The sequence below is a fragment of the Anser brachyrhynchus genome, assembly GCF_964034855.1.
Source record: "Anser brachyrhynchus genome assembly, chromosome: 16".
In the NCBI taxonomy this organism is placed as follows: domain Eukaryota; kingdom Metazoa; phylum Chordata; class Aves; order Anseriformes; family Anatidae; genus Anser; species Anser brachyrhynchus.
In genome coordinates, this window is record NC_137734.1 from 12,528,197 (window position 1) to 12,546,642 (window position 18,446).

The following is an 18,446-nucleotide window of genomic DNA, read 5'->3' on the forward strand; positions in this document are numbered from 1 at the left end:
TAATATGGAGCAATTGCTGAATTACACCTGATAGCATTAGCTAGTCCTGCCGAGACCTATGTTTCTTCCACTTACTTCTCAACTCTGTGGTGTCTGGCAGTAAAACTGTAAATTCGCTTCAGCAGGTGCAATGTTTTGGGTAGAAGATAACTAAACAGGTCTCACGCGCAGCCAGAAGGAGCCATCCGAGCTAGCTAACATCAGAAGCAATTTAGTCACAGAAGTGCAGTGCTGCAGCCAGGCTAAGGGAAGCTGCTGCTTCTGTTTAAAGTAGGATTATGGAACCTGCAGAGGTACAGCCCAGCCTGTTTCTGGTGTCTAAAATGGCCCTGCAACCTGTTGGTGGCACTGTGATTGTTGTGGCATGATCCCTTTTGCCCCAAGCAGGTGCTGAACGATTCTCACTGTAAGTATGGTGGTACCTGGTATGGAAGACTGCTGGTGGCAGGCATCATTTTTAACTGACTACCCTCGATGCAGAGCAATTTTTTTGGAGAAATCCTTGCAAAGGAATTGGCATTCATTCTGAACTCATTGCTAGCTTATTGATGGGGAAGTCAGTTGCTGAGCTGATGATAGCAAACACCATTCTTGACAGTTTTCAGGCATTTAGATAAAAATCCTGAATGTAAACAGGATTACAGTGAAAATCTCTGTGAGAGGATTAAATATGGGACCCCCGCAATGCAGCTTGCCCTTGAGAGCTACAGCTGAACTGAGCGGAATACTCTCTTTGTGTAAATTCTTCTATTTGCTTTATAGTTAAGTGTATTTCAACAAAACCTGCATCTTTGGAATAAACATGATGCTGCTCTGATCTCATGATCTCTTCAGTTCTTCCACAGTAAAAATTATGTCTGCTATTGGGGAAGGAACAGAATAAGTAAAATGTGTTTCCTAAGGAAACCTATCCTGCCTTTATGAAATGACCGTAGTAGAAGATAATAAAGCAGAAGTAGGAGCTAGACTTTGGCTAAGTGTGACCATTCAGTGGTTTTCTGTTTTGTCATGAAGAACACTCGGTGAAGTGACGGATGCCATGGCTGGTTGCTGTCCGAGTATACCACTGGAAGCAGTGCAGCCACCTCTTGCTTTCAGTGTTCAACAACACTAAAGCACTGGGGGTTAAATACCGTGGATTTGAGTGCTAAAACAACCTGGCTAATTCCATGCTCCTCTCCTTTGATGCTTTCCTGCTTTATAATGTACCCTCAGCTAATCAAGGAGACACAGCTCAAGCCTATGTATTAAAAACTCTAAGGTGTGGGAAGTCTAATCATTGACATGAACAGTGAACAAGAGCCCGGCTCCTGGGGTGCTGGTCTCAGCTCTGCCACTGATCCATTGGTCCTAGGTGGCGTCTTCCAACTTCCACGTGCTTTACTTTCTTCACCTTTAAAATTGAAGAGATGATCCCATCTCAAAGGATTGCTAAGTCTTAAAAATTCATGAGAGGATTTTCAAAGCCAGCTTGAAGATTTGGGTGTCCGATTCCTGTTTAATTTTAATAGAAAATGAGTGTACAAATTTTTAAACAGTTTTGACAATTTTGGTCATAACATTTAGAAAGCATTTTGATGTTTCATTTGAGAAATGTTAAAACACTCTCCAAGAAATGTTAATATTATGTTGCCATCACTACCAACAGCAGTAACTGGTGTATACGCATTGCTCTTTGTTCTGCCGCAGCACCATCGATGCCAGAATACGACACCGACTCCCCCTTGAACGAGACTGACACCACCATTACTGTTATGCTGAAGCCTGCTCAGTCCCGGGGAGCCCCTGTCAGGTAGGTGTTTTGTCTTCCCTTTTCACAGTTCTCCCCTCTCCTTCCTCCCCAGGTTTCACTCACGCCTTTCGTTCTCGTCTGGTAGTGTAGCCGCTGAAAGCAAGCGCTTACTAAAAGGCCAGCTCTGCTGTTGATTCAGCCTTTCACGGTGTCCTTTTATAAACGCTTCAATCTACTTGCCTCCCGCTGGTAACCTCCCGGAAGGATTGCTGATGGCATGGCATGGGGTTATTACCCTTTCAGCATCACTTCAGATGCCTTTGCAATACTGGAGTTTCAGTACACAGAGCTGTGTGCTGTGGTGTGAATTCCGCATCGCCCTGCAAGGGTGGAGGAGGCTTCAGGCCTCCATCTCCTGCCCTCGTTCCTGCCACGGACAAGGCCTTTTTTGTAGCTCTGTAAGATGAATGCCTGAAATATTTTTGATGTTTGCGGATGCATTTGTTCAATTTTACATCCAGCCAGACTCTTCATATGTCAATGTTGTAATCCAGCTGTTGCCACCAGGCTGGATGCAGAGTGAGCGAGTGATTGAGACTGGAGAAATCTCACTGGTTTAGTGAGACTTTGCCAGTTGGAGGTGAGCACAGTTTCCATTTGCAGAGTGGAGGATTTAGGGGTCAGGAAGCTGTACAGATGAAACTTGTGGAACAGAATGACCTTGTAGCAAACATTTCTGATTAATCCTGAGCTGGATCACATTCTTACTACTAAGATGTCCAATGCTGAAATGGGGCACTTCATTGCAGATCACTCCCTGAATGTGGAAACGTGACTTAGAAGCCTGTACTTCACTGCCATCTTTTGCCTTGGTAAATTTATACATGGTGAAAAGTATGAGCACAGAACAAACTCCCCTTCTGAGCCAGCACTGATGGCTGCTTTACCTGTCTGGCAGAAATGCCAGGCAGTCGTTCATCCTGCCATTCTCTTCAGCTGAGTGTATGAATTATAACCACTTACAATAAAAATAGTTGCCTAGTTTACCTAGGAAGATCTGGGCTGCTTTGCAGATGTGTTCAGCAGCCATTACCTTCCTGTAGGCTTTTCAGGATTTACCTCAGGTTTACACAAGACATTTCTGAAATTTCTGCTCTGGATGATATTTTAAAAACATAGTCCCTTCTCTCAAAAATGACTTGGCTTTGCTAGGTTCTTTATGCTATTTAAAGGATCCCACAAAATATTCAGGAGCAGATTACTCACATGTAAACCTATTTGATTTAATAATCCTATATCAATTAGTTGTCCAACATACGTCACAGCTTTTCTCCAAATTGCAGCGATACTTTAAAGCAAAAAATGTGTGTTTTTTTTTTTTTAAACTTAGCACCACCCCCTTTCTAGTTTTTCTGAGGGATGGGCTTTGATGTTTCCCTTTTAATCTCTGGTACTCCATATGAGCGAATTTAGGAGCCTATTTTCCGAGTCCTTTAGGGATGTTGTTCTGCTGGAAAATAGCAGTAAAATCACACAGCTCTGTTTTGTTTTATTTCTTTATATGGGGGAACATTCCTGTATCTCGTTGTACCACCTGCTGTCTTAAGAGTGTTGCTATTTTGTCTTTTTATTGAAAACTCATGTGATTTTTCTCGAAGTCAATTTACCATACTTTAACCTCATTCACTGAATAATGTCTTTTCCAGCAAATGTGTATACTATAAAGAACAAACAAAAAACTGTAAAGATTTTTATAATTTTTCAGTCTGGTTTCTTTAATTGTATTGTAGTCTATTATACACACATTTGCAGAGTGTAATATTTACATGCCATGTCTAAATGATAAGATTATTTCCCAAAATGAGCCCATTTCATTGACTTAGATGTGTGTATAAAAAACAGAATGGAACTGTGTGTGGCAGGGGGAGGCGGCCTGTGGAGATTTTAAACGTTTTATTAGATATGACAGCTTCACAATGTGTGAATACCTTTCACTGTATAAACAAATAGTCTGGTTTTAGTCTAATCTCAGCAATATTATTATAAGCAACCTCGTATCATATTTTCCGTACCTCTTCCCTTTTCTTTCAGTTTGTTCTGCACACTCTCCAATTTGTGTAAATCCTCTTGTAATATAATATCCAAAAGCAGGTAGCACTGCCTCAGGGGCTTCCACAGCATCCAGCAGATTATAAGAACATTGTCTTGTGAACTGTTTGTGACACTCAACACACAAGAATGAGGTGTTCCTCCCCCGGCCCCATCTTTGTTTTTCATATTCAAGCTGAGAGCCAATATATTGTCTTGTGTGACCAGTGGTCTAAAGGGGGTGTGGAGGATAGTCACCATCCCCGGGGATGTTCAAGGGAAGGTTGGACGTGGTGCTTAGGGGCATGGTTTAGTGGGTGACATGGGTGGTAGGGTGATGGTTGGACCAGATGATCTTGGAGGTCTTTTCCAACCTTAATGATTCTATGATTCTACGATATCCCCTTTGTTGTTGTTTGGTTAGTTGTTCTCTGTTTTATGTTTATTTCTCCTTCACAAGTATAATATTTTGTATTCACTTCCACTAAATATCGTCAAATTGATTTTCAAAATGCTTTTAAATTCTGATGCAAACCCAAAGGACTTCCAGCCCCTTTTAGTCTGATGCCATCATCCGTTGAGTTACCCAGGGCCTTAGTGAAAATACAGGATCAGAGTCGAGACAAATGTCTGTAGGCAGTCCTGGTGCTAAGCATCAAGGCTGCACAGTGGCAGGTGGAAGGGAGGCCACAGGATGCAGCGTGCCAGTAGGATCTCTGTGCTCCTGGCCCCCCTTGTAGACATGGCTGTGCTTTCCTAAATCCTTTCTGGTTTGCACACTGACCACCCAGCCTGCCCGGCATGTTTCTGAAATACTGCTTAAAATAGGCTGAAATAGATTTTCCTCACACTATCACATAAAACCTTGGATCTTCAGGTCTTTCACTGTGCCCGAAGAGGTAGGCCCCTCATCTCATTGTCCCGACAGTTCTCCAGGCAGCCAGTTTCTGCTCTGCATCTCCCAGGTTTTCAATATAATCCTTCCAAACTGTGTAAATGAGAAAACCTCAGTACACAGTAATTATTTTTAATATTTACTCTTAGATGCTAGGGAGGATGAGTTAGGGTATGCACAGGGATGTGATTGTGAGCTAGTATCCATACATAAGATAGTTCTGTGCCTTTGTCTTGTGTAATTTCATTCTGCTGTAGCATGAACAGCATACAGATGGAGTGTGGATTGCAAGATCATTTTTAGAGTAATATTGTAGAATATTTCAAATAAGATTCATTGTACTTCCACTCATTTGAAATGCAGGTACACCGAATCCAAAGTCACTTTCAACATTAAGACATTTCTGATGTTTCCCAGTGCTCAGGATAAATAACTTAAATGAGGTTGTTTATAAAACTAATGGTCATGAACTTGACATTGTTAACAATCTATAGATAACAATCAAGATGCTTTCGTATGAACTAATAGGAATAATGTAAATTTAGATATTCTTTTATATATTCTGTCCTATTGCCAAAAAAAAAAGTGAAGTATCAGCAAGCCATAAATACTCTCCCTTGTGGTCTGGGCACTTCATCCTTGCCTTTATTTTCTATGATAGAAGCTGCAGAGCTTGACTCCATATTGCCCTTTAAAAATAACTTTTAGGTGTTCTTATTATCAATCTAAAGCCCATGAATGGTGTTGTGATTGATTGCTGAAGACTGACATTCATCTATAATAGATTCAGAAGAGGAAAGAAGAATGCAAGTGTTCCCAATTCTTAGTCCTCGACTCTTTTCTGAAAAAAACTCCAGAGAGATTTGGAGGATAATTCTGCCTCTGAATCTGTTATTGTCAGGAGGGCTGAGTCAGTCCTTCATAGATTATTCACATATGACATCTTCAGACCTCTGTTTGAGAATTTATATCTCATTCGCTGCTTGAAAATACTGCTGTGAAGGATTTTATCTCCATGACAAGTCTACCGGGATGTTTGCTGTGTGTTGGATATTTGAAAGTCCATCTGGTTTATTAGCATACTGTTGGTTGTATCAGTCTACCTATATTACTGTTATGGAGGAAATCAAATTTCCAGAGCATGTTTTAAGGATTTCAAAGTTTAAATAAATGCTCACCTTAAGTGTGATTGCACTGTTGGCATGCTGTTCTATGTATTGGTGCTGCAGGGCGCTGTAGAAGAATGTTAGAGAAGAGTATGCAATTATATTTTGGGGTTTCAGAACGTGAAGAACTTCTTTGCTGGAAAAAGATGGATTTGATCTCTCTATCTTGCTGCAGTTGTCCAAGGTGTATTGGTATACAATCCGTGATTTTACTTTTGCATGTCTGTCAGCATGCAGGTACCTGATGGTCTTTTAGGCACCTGAACCTGTACTGGGCTAAAGAGGAGTATTTTTGGAACATTGGTATTCAAACTTTGCACATAACCTCATGCGTACATACATGTGTGTGCCTATATGTAGATGCTGTGTAAGGAGTTGGTATAAGTTGGTATTCTGGACAAACATATTCAGGTCAGAGTCATTTATGATGCATATGTGCAATAGTTGGATACACATAATCACTTTGGTGAGGATGGGTGGTTTGTTGTGTTCATGTACATCTTAAAAGCAATAAGGAAATTAAATAGGAGAAGGAGACTTTAAATATTTGGAGTATATTTAGAAGCACTGAACAAAGGTGAAACAAGTATTTTCATATCAACAGTCAGCTGGTAGGAGGCAATTTATATTAACCAAGCCCCATGTTATTCTTGAGTATTACCTGGTTTTTGGTCTCCCAAGCATGAAATAAAGGAAATATTTTTGGTCTATGTGTTGCTAAATGGATCAAGAGAATACAGTTGTGTTGCTATTCAACACAACACCTAAGAACACACTTCTTAAGAAGTGTGGTTTTTTTTCTATTTTTCTGCTCAAGCTATTTTCCAAGTAAACGATTTGTGAGGTATGTGTGTATTTATGTTATACCTACACATAGTAACAAATGAAAACTTCCTGTGATGCAGGGCAGTGGCATTGCTTCCATCCTATGTTGGAGAACTGAGGCTTTGGATAAAATTTGCCTTCCATTTCAGTCTGCAACAAAGTAGAAATTTTGAATCTCTGAATTTATAGGCTGTAACTTTAATCTCCAGATAATTTCTTCTCTTCTTGTGGTTTCAGCCATCATCTATTCAGGCTGAGTTTCTCTTTCCTATATCCCTCTCACTGGCACCTTGATTTTGTTTTTAAAGCATACTAGTTCTTTCCATGCCTACGAAGGAGTGGTTTGCAAGCCTCGTGACCTTGATTTTGTGGTGAAAGAGGAATGGGATCTACAAACAAGAAGCTATAAACTTATAAAATTTGCTGAGTTTTTGTTTGATTTCCAGATAGGGGCTTTGGTGTTTACATCTCAGTAGCTACATAGGGAGCGATGCTTTTCAGCTTGTTGCTTTGCTGCTTCTTAGTGTTATTGCACGAGTTTGCCTCAGGCATTTATGTTGATAATTAATTCATTAATGCCAGGAAAGGGTGGCAATTTCTTGTTCTTAAAACTCCCACGCAGAATACCTTTTGCTTGAAAATAAAGACTGGAGTCAAGGATCAGCGAAACAATAAAAAAGGTTCTAATGTTGAAAGCTGTGGGGAGCATAACAAATTATCATGCCCTTGGTAATTCTGAAAGTTCAGTTGCATTGATAGGCATGTTATAAATACCTAGGAAATAAAAGTCCTGGCCTGCTTTTTCTAAACTCATATTCAAATGTATGCATCACATGGCGTGGTTGATTGAACGCAGGGCAAACAGTCATCGCATCAGATCTTTTAATTTTGTAGTATCTAATGAAGAATGAGATTATCAATCTAGGCTTCTGATATTATAAGACTAATTATCTGTATTAATTAACATCTCCCATAATATACCTCAGGGACATTGTTCTGAAATCATTCAAGCTGGGCTTCTCCCGCATAGCGTTCTCTCTTTAATTTAGGCAATAGTTTGAAGGTAAATGAGCAGTTTCTTTCCTCTTAAAGGTAAACCAGGTCTGCTCTTTCATTAATAGCATGTGATTGTGAGAAAAAAAAAAAAAGGAGAATTTACAGGAAAGGTTAGGAATAATGGCAGCTGCATAGATGGGTGTGATTATCACCCCCAAAAGGAACAGAGAAGAGTTGCAGCGAGCGTTTTCAGGCTTGACCTCATCAGTGTGTCCTAACCCTGGTGAGCTGACCAGAGCACAGCAGGACTGAGCATACGCTTCCATTTCAGCTGGAGTTGTTGCATGGTGGGTTTAGATCTTACAGGATGACTTCAGTGATACTTGGAGTTAGTCTGGATCTTAAAAGTGCTTTGCCTACTGTATCAGGAGGGAAGAGCGATGGAAATGTAGGGATATATCAGGAAACAAGGTGACAATTCTCAGTATCAGGAAGGATTTATTTTTTTTTTTTGTATAGCATGGCATAACTAGTTGAATTGATATTCCAAGGGTTTTTAGTTCCCCTGAAGAGTCAGGTGTTGGCCCTAAAAAGTGAAGTGGCGTTTTGGTCAATTGTCTCATCTGGTACAAAAAATGCATTTTCTTGCTGCAACGTCTGAGTGTACTGTCCCTTAAATGTCATAAAACTGCCTTTGCCCATTTATCAGCCCTAGGAACATGCCTGTTCTCTGAGCCTGGGTGACCTGCTGTGTCTGTCTAAACCATTCCACTGAGAGTTTGGCAGTAGCTGGAAATGGGAGAGGAAAGACATAAAATTTACATATATTTTAATTATAATATTTTAACAATCAAATTACACATAGAGACAATTTTTTTGTGTGTCAAGCAGCATTTTATTAGCTGCACGGTGAAGCTTTTGCTAACATTTTTCAGTGTTTTATGAAGGCCTGAGGATATTGAGAGTGGGGGAGTGAGTGTTTTTGCATAAATCTTCTATGCTGTCCACGTAAACTGTCAGATTAAATTCCAGCAATCAAAAGGTTAATGAAGTCTGAACTTTAAGATGAGAATCACAAATTGATGGCCATTTTCTCACATCAAGCTGTCAACCAGTGAGACAAGGAGGGAACAGGAGAAAATACCCACAGTTGCCAGTTTGAGGGTTTCTTTTTCCAAGACATTTCTCTGTGTGTTTCACAGCTCCCAAAGCCCCTCCCGTGTTATCCCAGAATACAATAACAATAGCAAACTGCATTAAATATTTTAAAAATTGTAATCTGAATTTCTTGAGACGCCGACAGGCCTCCTTTTGCCTACGACAGCCCTTGGGTCAGACCCTTAGATGGGGTGAGCTGAGCCTGACCACAGCTACCCAGCGTGGGAGCTGCCCACAGGAAGAAGGGTGCTTCTCTTCACGGACCATCGGGGAAGATTCATCTAATTGAAACGGCTCCTTTAGGTACTTAAAAATAAATGGGATGAGTCTGGGCACTAGTCCCTGGCAAGCGTGCACCCCTTGGAAGCAGAGCACAAGCTTTACCCAGCCAGTCCCTCCACCAGGAGCAGGGACAAGGAGTTCAGAGGGCAAGCGTCCTCCTTTCTGTTGCATGTGGCAAGCAGTGTTTGCACTAGCAGGTGCCCCTCAATGTGTCTATAATACCACAAAAATGCAATAAAAGGGAAGATGAGTAAGCTCTGCTTTGCTGGTGCAGACTAAGGCGTTTCAGGATTTAATTATACTACAGGTATATAAATTCCGGAAACATGTTAATGCTCCCGTGATTAAAATTATAGAGGGCCTAATTGAAAAAGCATAAACCGAATTGAAGAATTCCTAATTATAGTTTGCTTTGAGGTGTTAATTTCCTACATAATGAATGCATAATTTCTTGGAACTAGAAAAGGGGGCTGCTGCACCAGTGCGTGGGCTGCAGATGGAATGAAGGGATTATCATAAATGCAGCCAGACAATTCAGAAGAGCAAACCTCTGCAGCCATGATGCTGTTCTGCCTCTCTGTAATTTCAGTTCCCCTTGCACAGCGCTTTTCCAAAGCAAAAGGCAGAGCTAGGAGATGGTGCGAGATTTGCTTACTGTGCAGAAGAAAGGGGAAATAGGACTGGTTTAATTAAAAGTAGTCACGGCGTAGACTAGGAAGGTGAAGAGAGAGGAGGAGAGCAGTATTTCTGCTGGAAAGGTCAAGCAGCAAAACAGACAAGGAAGCAATGCTGACTTCCCTCGGTACCCACCTTGGCAGATTCCAAAGTAATTGCAGGAGCTGATATTGATGCCAGTTAAGTGTATTTTTTTTCCTCCCAAAGGGTGCACCCTGTATTTCATGTTTTCTGTTGCATCAAAAATATGCTTAGCTTTGAAGGGAGTTGGTGAAACATGTCTTTATCAGATACAAACTCCTGTTGTTTAAATTTGCCTCGTTCCCACTCTGGTGGGAATTCACAAAGGTGTTTACAAGTGACGACAGGCCAGCTGCGAGCTGCTGCAGAGAAGCCCTTGCCCTCGGGACTTCCATTTTCCCCTTTTTCCGTTCTCAATTTACTTGTGATCAGGGAAGATGTAGTGAAGGTGCCACTTACGACCTCCCCAAGTGGCAGAAGCACAATCATTTTGCACTTTCCAAAAAGTACAAAGTGTCCAGAATAGGCAGAAAGAATCTGGCTGGTATTCCTGCAGCTTTCAGATGCTGGAAATGTGTATTATTGCTTCCCAGGGGAGCTCATCTTTTCTATTGTATGTTGATGATATGACTGCGAGTAGGCTGTTAGCTGACCATGTTGGCCTTACCTAGTAATGAAGCTTCTCCTGAGGTTAGAAGCAGAGAGAGTTCTCCTTGTTTGTGTTTTTCTTAGCCTTTTAGGCCAATAAATAAATAAGTAAATGCTATTGTTCTGTTTTAAAAATATATATATTTTGGATTCTTATGTATGGGTTTTCCCTATGTAGTCTAGTAGCCGTGGCTCTGTAAAATGGAGAAAAAACTTCAAAACGCACACTAGATTGTTTCTGTATGGAAATTGGCCTAATTTCATGGAAGCTATTGGAAATGGCCTAGTCTCATTCCAACTGAGAACATGTGCAAATATCACCCATCCCTTGTCCAAGCCACCGCCTTTATGAAGGACATGGCAGAACGCGCTGGGTAGTCCCAGGAAGGGATTGCCACCTCCTATCCTTATCCTACAGGCTGCTAAAGAACTGCTTTGGCTCTTCTTGTCCTTGCAGCTATCTTCTGGTCTCAGAACAGACCAGTGATTGCTGAGGATGGTAAGACCTCAGTCAGCGATGCCTCTTTAATGCTAAGCGACGTTAACACAAAAGGGTTGTGTATGTTTTTTTTCTCCAGATCAAACAGATGGCAGGTGGTTCAGGAGGGAAAAAACACCTCCAAAGCCACTCACATTAGCTCCTGTTGCAGCGAAAGCCATATCTGTCTGCACTCATTATCTTTAATCTGCCAGCACAAAATAACATTGAACTGGAGAGATAGGGACTGGGCCTGTTCCACGGGGGAACAGCAGCTATTATGTCTAATCTGTGTTGCAAGCCAGGTCAGGCTTATGGAGATGGTTGAGATAATGGAACACAGAGCTTTGAAATGCCCTCTGGTTCTTTATTCTTTTTTACTTTTTTATTATTATGATTTCCAGGAAGGTTAAACTGAGAGAATTTAAGGCATTTAAAAGAGTGATGCATATATAATTCAGGTAAATAGATGCAGCTGCAGCGTTCCGGTGGTCTGGGGATGGAAGGAAGGCAATATTGTGAGTATGGATAGCATCTTTATGAGACCAAATGTTATAGCTGGAAAAAATGAGCTTTTAAGCACGCAAATCCTTCTTTTGGTCAGTAAATACTGACTCTCAATACAGTTGTCTTCTTGACAACCGTTTACGTTTAGTGCGTGCTACCACATTTGTTTGTCATGCACAGGTACTGCTGCGATGATTAAACTTGCTCACAACTGTAGGGAAATATTTATGGTTTTAGATTTCGTTAGATATTTGTCGTTCCTTGGCAGGATTTTAGTCACCGTTAGAAGTAACGGTGAGTGGAACATTATGAGGTTGAAATCACTAATTTTAATGTGTGTATACATATATATGTATATGTATGTATACATATATATATATGTAGATATATACAGACACACAACATAACTGTTTATTTAAAGCATCATTGTATGTGCTTAGTGACTCAACATTGTTACTGGTGGTTTCAGAAGATTGAGGCATTGTACCTTTGTGGGGTACAGTTTTAAGAGAGAGGCTGTCTCCAGGTCACCTCTCTTCCCCAGCACTGCTGTCTGCTGCTGCTCCATCTCTGCATGTCGCATCTCCAGGGATGCACAGAAGTAGCATGTCTTTGATTTTGTCTTTCTTTTGAAGACTGTTTAGGATTAGTGTGTGTTCAGGCTGGAAACTCCAAACTGTCTAAGAAAGGACGTACTGTCTGGTAGGTGGAAGATGGGACAGGAGTATGGGGATTTGTTTACGTGCAGCCGATGCTGTGTGACACTGGGCAGGACGCTCGGTGCACTTACTCCCACAGGTAGCTGTCACATATTCTGGCTGGGGACAATATGGGACCATGGCTCTTCTCTTTACATAGAGCATGCAGAGAGAGGCTCAGACTTTAAACTTTCTTACCTTTTTTCTAGTATCCATTTCAGTCACCATAGAAATTTACCAAAGCTTGGAGTTCTAGTGATAGAAGAATGCCCATAGCGTTAGCCAAGTGTGAAATTACCACCCTTTGTTTCATGAGTTTCAGGGTAAAACATGCCTTGGTAGGCTAGTAAATCTAGAGTGCTGAGCTGAATATGAGAGTGAATAGGAGACTCTTATCAGACTTCTTGATTAAATGGATTGCATTACTACTGGCTCTATCTCAGCTTTTTTTTTTTTCCATAGCAATGTCAGTAATTACCATCTTTTTCTTTTTTTTTTTAATGTGGCTAAATTCTGATATTTTCCTGGTGTTCTTCAACTTCAGCGAATATAGTAGAAGAATTGTTTAATTTAAATGAGTGTTAAAAGAGCATGCAAAAATAACTTCAAAATGAAGGATCTCGTGTAATAACTGCAATATGAGAGACTATTTCCTCAAGTAGCGTCACTATTATAAGCTTTATTTTTGTGAATGCCTTCTTGCAGATGCCAAGAAGCTGATTTCTTTTAATGATTATATTGATGGCAGTGCAGCCCAATATTCATAATGGACTAGTTTTTGAATCTTTGAAATAGCCAAGCATATTGCAGGAGATGACATTGCAGGAAATCTTTATTTCATATTTTTTTGCATAAAAATGTTTATTGAAAGCTAATCTTAACTTCAGCATATTGTGTTCCGCGTGGAGCTGTTTCAAAGCCGTTTGGAAATTGTAGCAATCTTTAATTGATTTTAATGGGTTAGAATCAGCCCCTAAATAGAGAGAAAATTGGAGAACAGTGTACTGGGTCCCTGTATGTACATCCGAGATGGCTGTGAAACCCAGTTCATTATGTTGTGTAGATTAGTTTCAGAGCTTCTGATTAAAGGTGCACAGAAGATATTAAGGGTGAAATTTTGGAACGTATGAAGCAGGTAACTCGATTCCCAGGAGTATACTGGCACTTGTTTGAACCTAGAAACTGTCTGCAGAGTCGATTCTAATTGCTGAGCATTTGATTACAAGGTTGTGGGAGAAGGCTACTGAGGAGATGTTCACCCTTATACCCAAAGTAATGTGGAGCTGTAGGTGCAGTGTATGTTCAGACCAGCGAGACTCAGCATCTGGCTTTTTGACTGTTATACACTCAGTTCTTGTAAATTTTATTAGAAAATCACTTATGTTCTATAAATATTTTTTAGAGTTGGCGTTTTTTGGTTGAATTTATTACAAAATCCCTTCTGTGCAAGTTCATGGGAAGGCTGGGGGCATACTTTAAGAAGGGTCTCATTTACTATTTAATTTTACTTTTTTTTTTTAGAGTGAGCTCTATGGAGAATGGATAGATTTTTATATGATGTTTCTATCTTCTGTCCGTATTATATTTCATCACATTTCCCATTAGGAGAAAACGTATGCCTGGATACTGAAGTATTTCTGGCTCGCAGAAACACCCAGTTTCCCCAGAACCTCTGTTTTCTGTCTGCGACTGCTACGAGCTCTACTTTTTGTGGGTGGTGCAATCTTGTTTCTTGCTGCCTGTGTGGCAGAATTCAGGTTTTTAGTAGATACCTTTAAGAAACAGAAAATAAAGACATTGATGCTACCTTTCTATCTCAGTTTGCATCACTGAAATCAACTTGGCCATAAAGTAAGCGTATGCACATGCAATAGTTAACCTAAGTGCTAAATGGAGGATCAGGCACCACATCAACCCTCTCATCCTAGTATTATCCTGGGAGATGGCTCCTTGCTGACAGAATAAAGGCACTGAACTTCCTGGTTATATTATAAATATATTTCCAGATATGTTTAAATTTGTTCAACCAAATTTACTAGAGCATTAAGTTAAATGATAAGGAAAGAAGCTAGCGTGAGTACCTGTAGCGTGGATGCTTTGCCATAACTGTCAATCTAAAAATGAAAGTTTGGCTTGGGGTCAGGACTGCCATGTTTAAATGGCACGCAGGAAAGTTGGTCCAAGGGTGGGTTTCAGGGAGTGTTTCCAGTGAGGCCTCGTGTCTGGTCAGCCTGGCGATATCTCTGCCTCCTGTGGGTTGGGAGTGCTCCACAGCGGGAAATCAGCCCGCAGTGTCTGGGGTTCCTGTGTGATGCGTACCGAGGGTGTGAACCAGTATGCTGAGAATACTCCCATGGTCTTAAGAGTATGAATCTTAAAAAACAATCCATTGTGAATTGGAGGAAAGAAGCTGGATTGGTTGTTGGCCGTTCTAATTATCGTGCCTTTGACCCTGTTCATATGCACTCAATGCATTTTGCTTGTCTCTGTGCAGCGTTATGTCTCACAGATTGGTCAGACAGTATTTGGGGTTGATTTTCATGTGTTTGGGTAGCCTTTTCAGAAGTGCTGCATGTTCTAACTCCACAGAAGAGGTGCCACAAGGGAAATGCAATGTATAGCTCCACATGGGCTGCTGCATGCGTTCAGTCTGAGCTGGCACAGCTATTAGGATGGAAAAGACGAAAAAGACTTGCCCCATTCATTTGCCCTTTTTGTCTTTCATCTTTGAATTAAGATATCTATTAATAAGGAAACCACTACCGTTTGGTGCTGTCTTATTTCCTGTAGCCTGTGAGACAGTTATCCTGAAAATACTGCATTCATTTGAACTAAAAATGAGAAGTTCCTTCTCTCTGTGGGGTGAACTACAACACTTGCTCACAATAATCTGCAAAAAATGCATTGCAAAATCAGGCTGTACTAATTGCCACTTGTTTTTGTTCCCCAAGAGAAAATACTGTTGGAAATAATATACAGCTGATAATGTATTTGTGTGTTAAATATTAAAATTAAATGAAAAAAAATTAAATCTTTTAAATTTAAGAAAATTCAGTACAAAAATGGGTCTGCAGGAATTGCTTAACTGCTGAAGCATTGTTTCTTAAAAGCGTTCATAAGTCAGGTGAGGAGATCACTGTAGCATTAGGAAGAAATTGTATTAATTATCATACCCTATCGTTATCAGGGGTACAGTGAAGATTTCACCTTGATGGGAAGTAACATGCTAGGATACCGAAGAGCGCAGACCAGATGTCAAATACTTTATGGAAAGCTCGGACACAGCTTTCCCTCCCGCATTCATGTGCATCATACATCCAAAACTTGAGTCTGGTTTAAATCCACGGGTAGATTTCTAGACAATTGCTTCCTCAGACCATCCTCAAATTGTGCTGCAAGCAGCACAAAAAGAAAAGATCAGGGGAAAGCGGAGTCTAACAGAGCTCAGAGATCTCTCAGTAGCACAGAGACGGGGCTGTGATTTGGAATGTTGATTATCCACACTTGTGCTTCTACACTGAATAGAGAACTCAAAATTTAAGAGATTACCTCGTAGATGATGATAAGAGCACATTTTCTTCCTCTGCAGACAACATTTGTGCTGTGGCGACCATTATGGCTGGTGCTTTTATCAGTGATTTAGAATGGAGCTGTCAAAAACTTTAAAAAGCTTCTATTAAAGTAATGTGGTTTTATCTATATAAAACCTGTGAGATTTATCAGGAAAGTCAGTTTTGGCCTCCTTTTCTAATAAGTGTGTGCAGCTGCACAACAGGGCAGTGAGCTCTCCAGCCTTTCAGGAAGTCAGGCATTCGATTAGCAGCCCAGATTTGAGAATCCCTAGAGAGTTTTCTCTCGAGCAAAGCTATGGATATGTGGAAACCATTCTTTTCTTGCTGTTTATGAGGATAACAGTGTTGCTTGTTTGCAGTGAGGTGGCTTGGAGTAGCTTAGCACTAGGAAGGCAAGACCCCTGCTTCTATTCCCCTGCAGCATGCAGATGTGTGCCTTTGATTGCAGTGTTTGCAAATGCGCCTGAATATTAAAAATTAAAATGAAATAGTTAGTTTAATGGTGCCTGCTTCCAGTTTATTGGTACTGAAGTTGTTATATTGTATTGCTAGTTTTAATGCTCTGCTTTTGTTGTCTCTTTTAATATGATTTCAATGTATGACAGTGAAACTTTCTTTTATCCAGCTGGGCGTTTTCAACTGATGTATTGATTCCTGCTATGAAAGCAGTGTTAGCTGATTCTGGCTGGGAGCAGTAGCTTTGAAGCTTGAGAGGAGGAGAGCCCCAGGAGATCTATGTTACTGCCTACCTGGTAGCCAGAATAAGAGCTAATAGAATAGTTTGGATATCTCCGCAGTATTTCCATTGCCCACTTTTTGCCTTCCATCTAGCACTTCTTCTCAGAAAAGTACTCCTCTTTTCTTGCTTGTAATCACAATGCTGTGTATTGCAAAATTGTCGGTCATAACAAGCTGCAAATGGTTGACCCTGCTCGGCATCGAAACAGAAATGGGTCTGCAGCTGAAGTGCTTTTGCAGACCAAAAGGGCAGATCATGCTTACGGAGTTTATTTTGAGTTAGTGCTTGGCTGCAATCTTAGGGGTCACGATCTGTCACAGAAAGTTATCATCTGCTGAGCAAAGTTGAATTACTTTTGCTCTTTTAAGAATTATTGTGGTAATGCACATGGTTTGGCCATCGTGCTTGCTACCCAGAATTCCCACAGGAATGTCGTTTGGTTGTAGGATCGTTGGTTTTTGATCCCATGAAAAGGCAAATAGGAGGGAGCCTTAGTGCTGCTGGTAGCAGGCACGGAAGCCCCAGATGTGCCTTACAGCACCTCGCTGTTTAATGCAGAGAAGCTGATATCTGGAAATGTCCTGAATGCAGTTTAGGAAAATTCTGCTCCTAGGTAAAAAAAACAAAACATGAGGAAAAAAACATAACCTGGAAAACAAAAATATGGCAGAAGAGAAACAAAACAAAACAAAAAAAAGAAACTGTGCTTGTCTGTTTACTAGCTAGGGTTGAATTGTGAATCCTGCAGTTGTGGAGGGACTGGATCAAAATATCTGGATCAAAAAATGAGACGCAGAGTAATCATTTGGTAAAGAAACAATTTCCCAGAGTCATAATCTTCAGTGCAGAGTAATCTTTGAGAGTGGCCTCTCTTTTGGCCACTTGACCTTTGGGAGTGCCCGATTGACCGCTACAAATAACGGAGAGCCTGGGAAGAGTGAGGCTGAAGGATGACGGTCACTGAGTCAAGCAGGTAGGGCACACAGAGGTACGAGTGCTGTATCAGGTGGTGTGAGCGAGGGCACAGAGGAAAAAATGCAAAGTAATGCAATCAGTAACTCATTCTAAGTTTCACCAGAGAGTAGTTTTTTAGACAGAGGGAATAATGACAGCAATGCTGGCTCAAATACTTGTTTCACAGGAAAAGAAGGCAGTATTCGAGTAGGAGATTAATGGTGTTTTAACGTGAACACAAATGGGATATCTATTACATTTCAGTTGAATGCTCATGAACGTGCCGTTATGCTTCCAGAGACATCTGAAAAGATTCCAAAAGAAAAAAAAAAAAAAACATTAAAAATAAGAAGTAAAATTTCAGGTCATTAAAAGGGTGAGTTATCCTCATGAAAGGAAGAAATATGCATTAATGGCTAAGTAGGAAAGCTAAAACGTGAAAGAATAGAGGCAAAGGAGTATTTGTTATTAGGTTCGGTGTGCATCAAAGCTGTTGCTCATGATAAAAACTGCATATAATAATGGAGTAGGTATGGGAACAGTCAAGGGTGAAACCGAGAATGTCTTCAAAGATAAAGAAGTTCTCTGATTATGGAAGGAGTTCATTTGTCTGGCCATTAATGTCCCTGGGAGCTTCCCCTTCTGAAAGAGAAAGGTTTGTGGGCTCACTACGTGCAAGGGGGGTAACAAAGAGAAGGAGGCTGTCCTTTGGACACGGCAGGGATGGGGAGGTAGGAAGAGGGAACCCTTGGCCCATGTCTAGGCTCAAAGGAGATTTTATTGTGTTTATATGATGATTTATATACGCGTGTGTATTACAAAGAAAACTTTTTGTATAACTGGCAAAGATAGACTTTTATGATTGTATACAGCAGAAAACAACCGCTTCTTAGATAAGAAGGCATGTGGCAAATGCCAACAGAAAGGTAGAAAGGTCTGCCACAATTTTGCATGTTTTTATCAGGAAAAAAAAAAAAAGCTTCCTTTTGTTTGGCAGCAATGTAAATTACTA

At 40.6% G+C, this 18,446-nt stretch overlaps 1 protein-coding gene across 11 annotated transcripts in view; it reads left to right on the forward strand.

Moving 5' to 3' along the window:
* PTPRT (protein tyrosine phosphatase receptor type T) overlaps window positions 1–18,446 on the forward strand; it is a 582,374-nt gene that overhangs the window by 455,609 nt on the left and 108,319 nt on the right. For all 11 annotated transcript variants that reach the window (XM_080557602.1, XM_080557611.1, XM_080557610.1 and 8 more), the window contains one exon: window positions 1,690–1,792. In XM_080557602.1, the coding sequence (XP_080413728.1) occupies window positions 1,690–1,792 (103 nt within the window). The remainder of the gene's footprint in view (window positions 1–1,689; window positions 1,793–18,446) is intronic.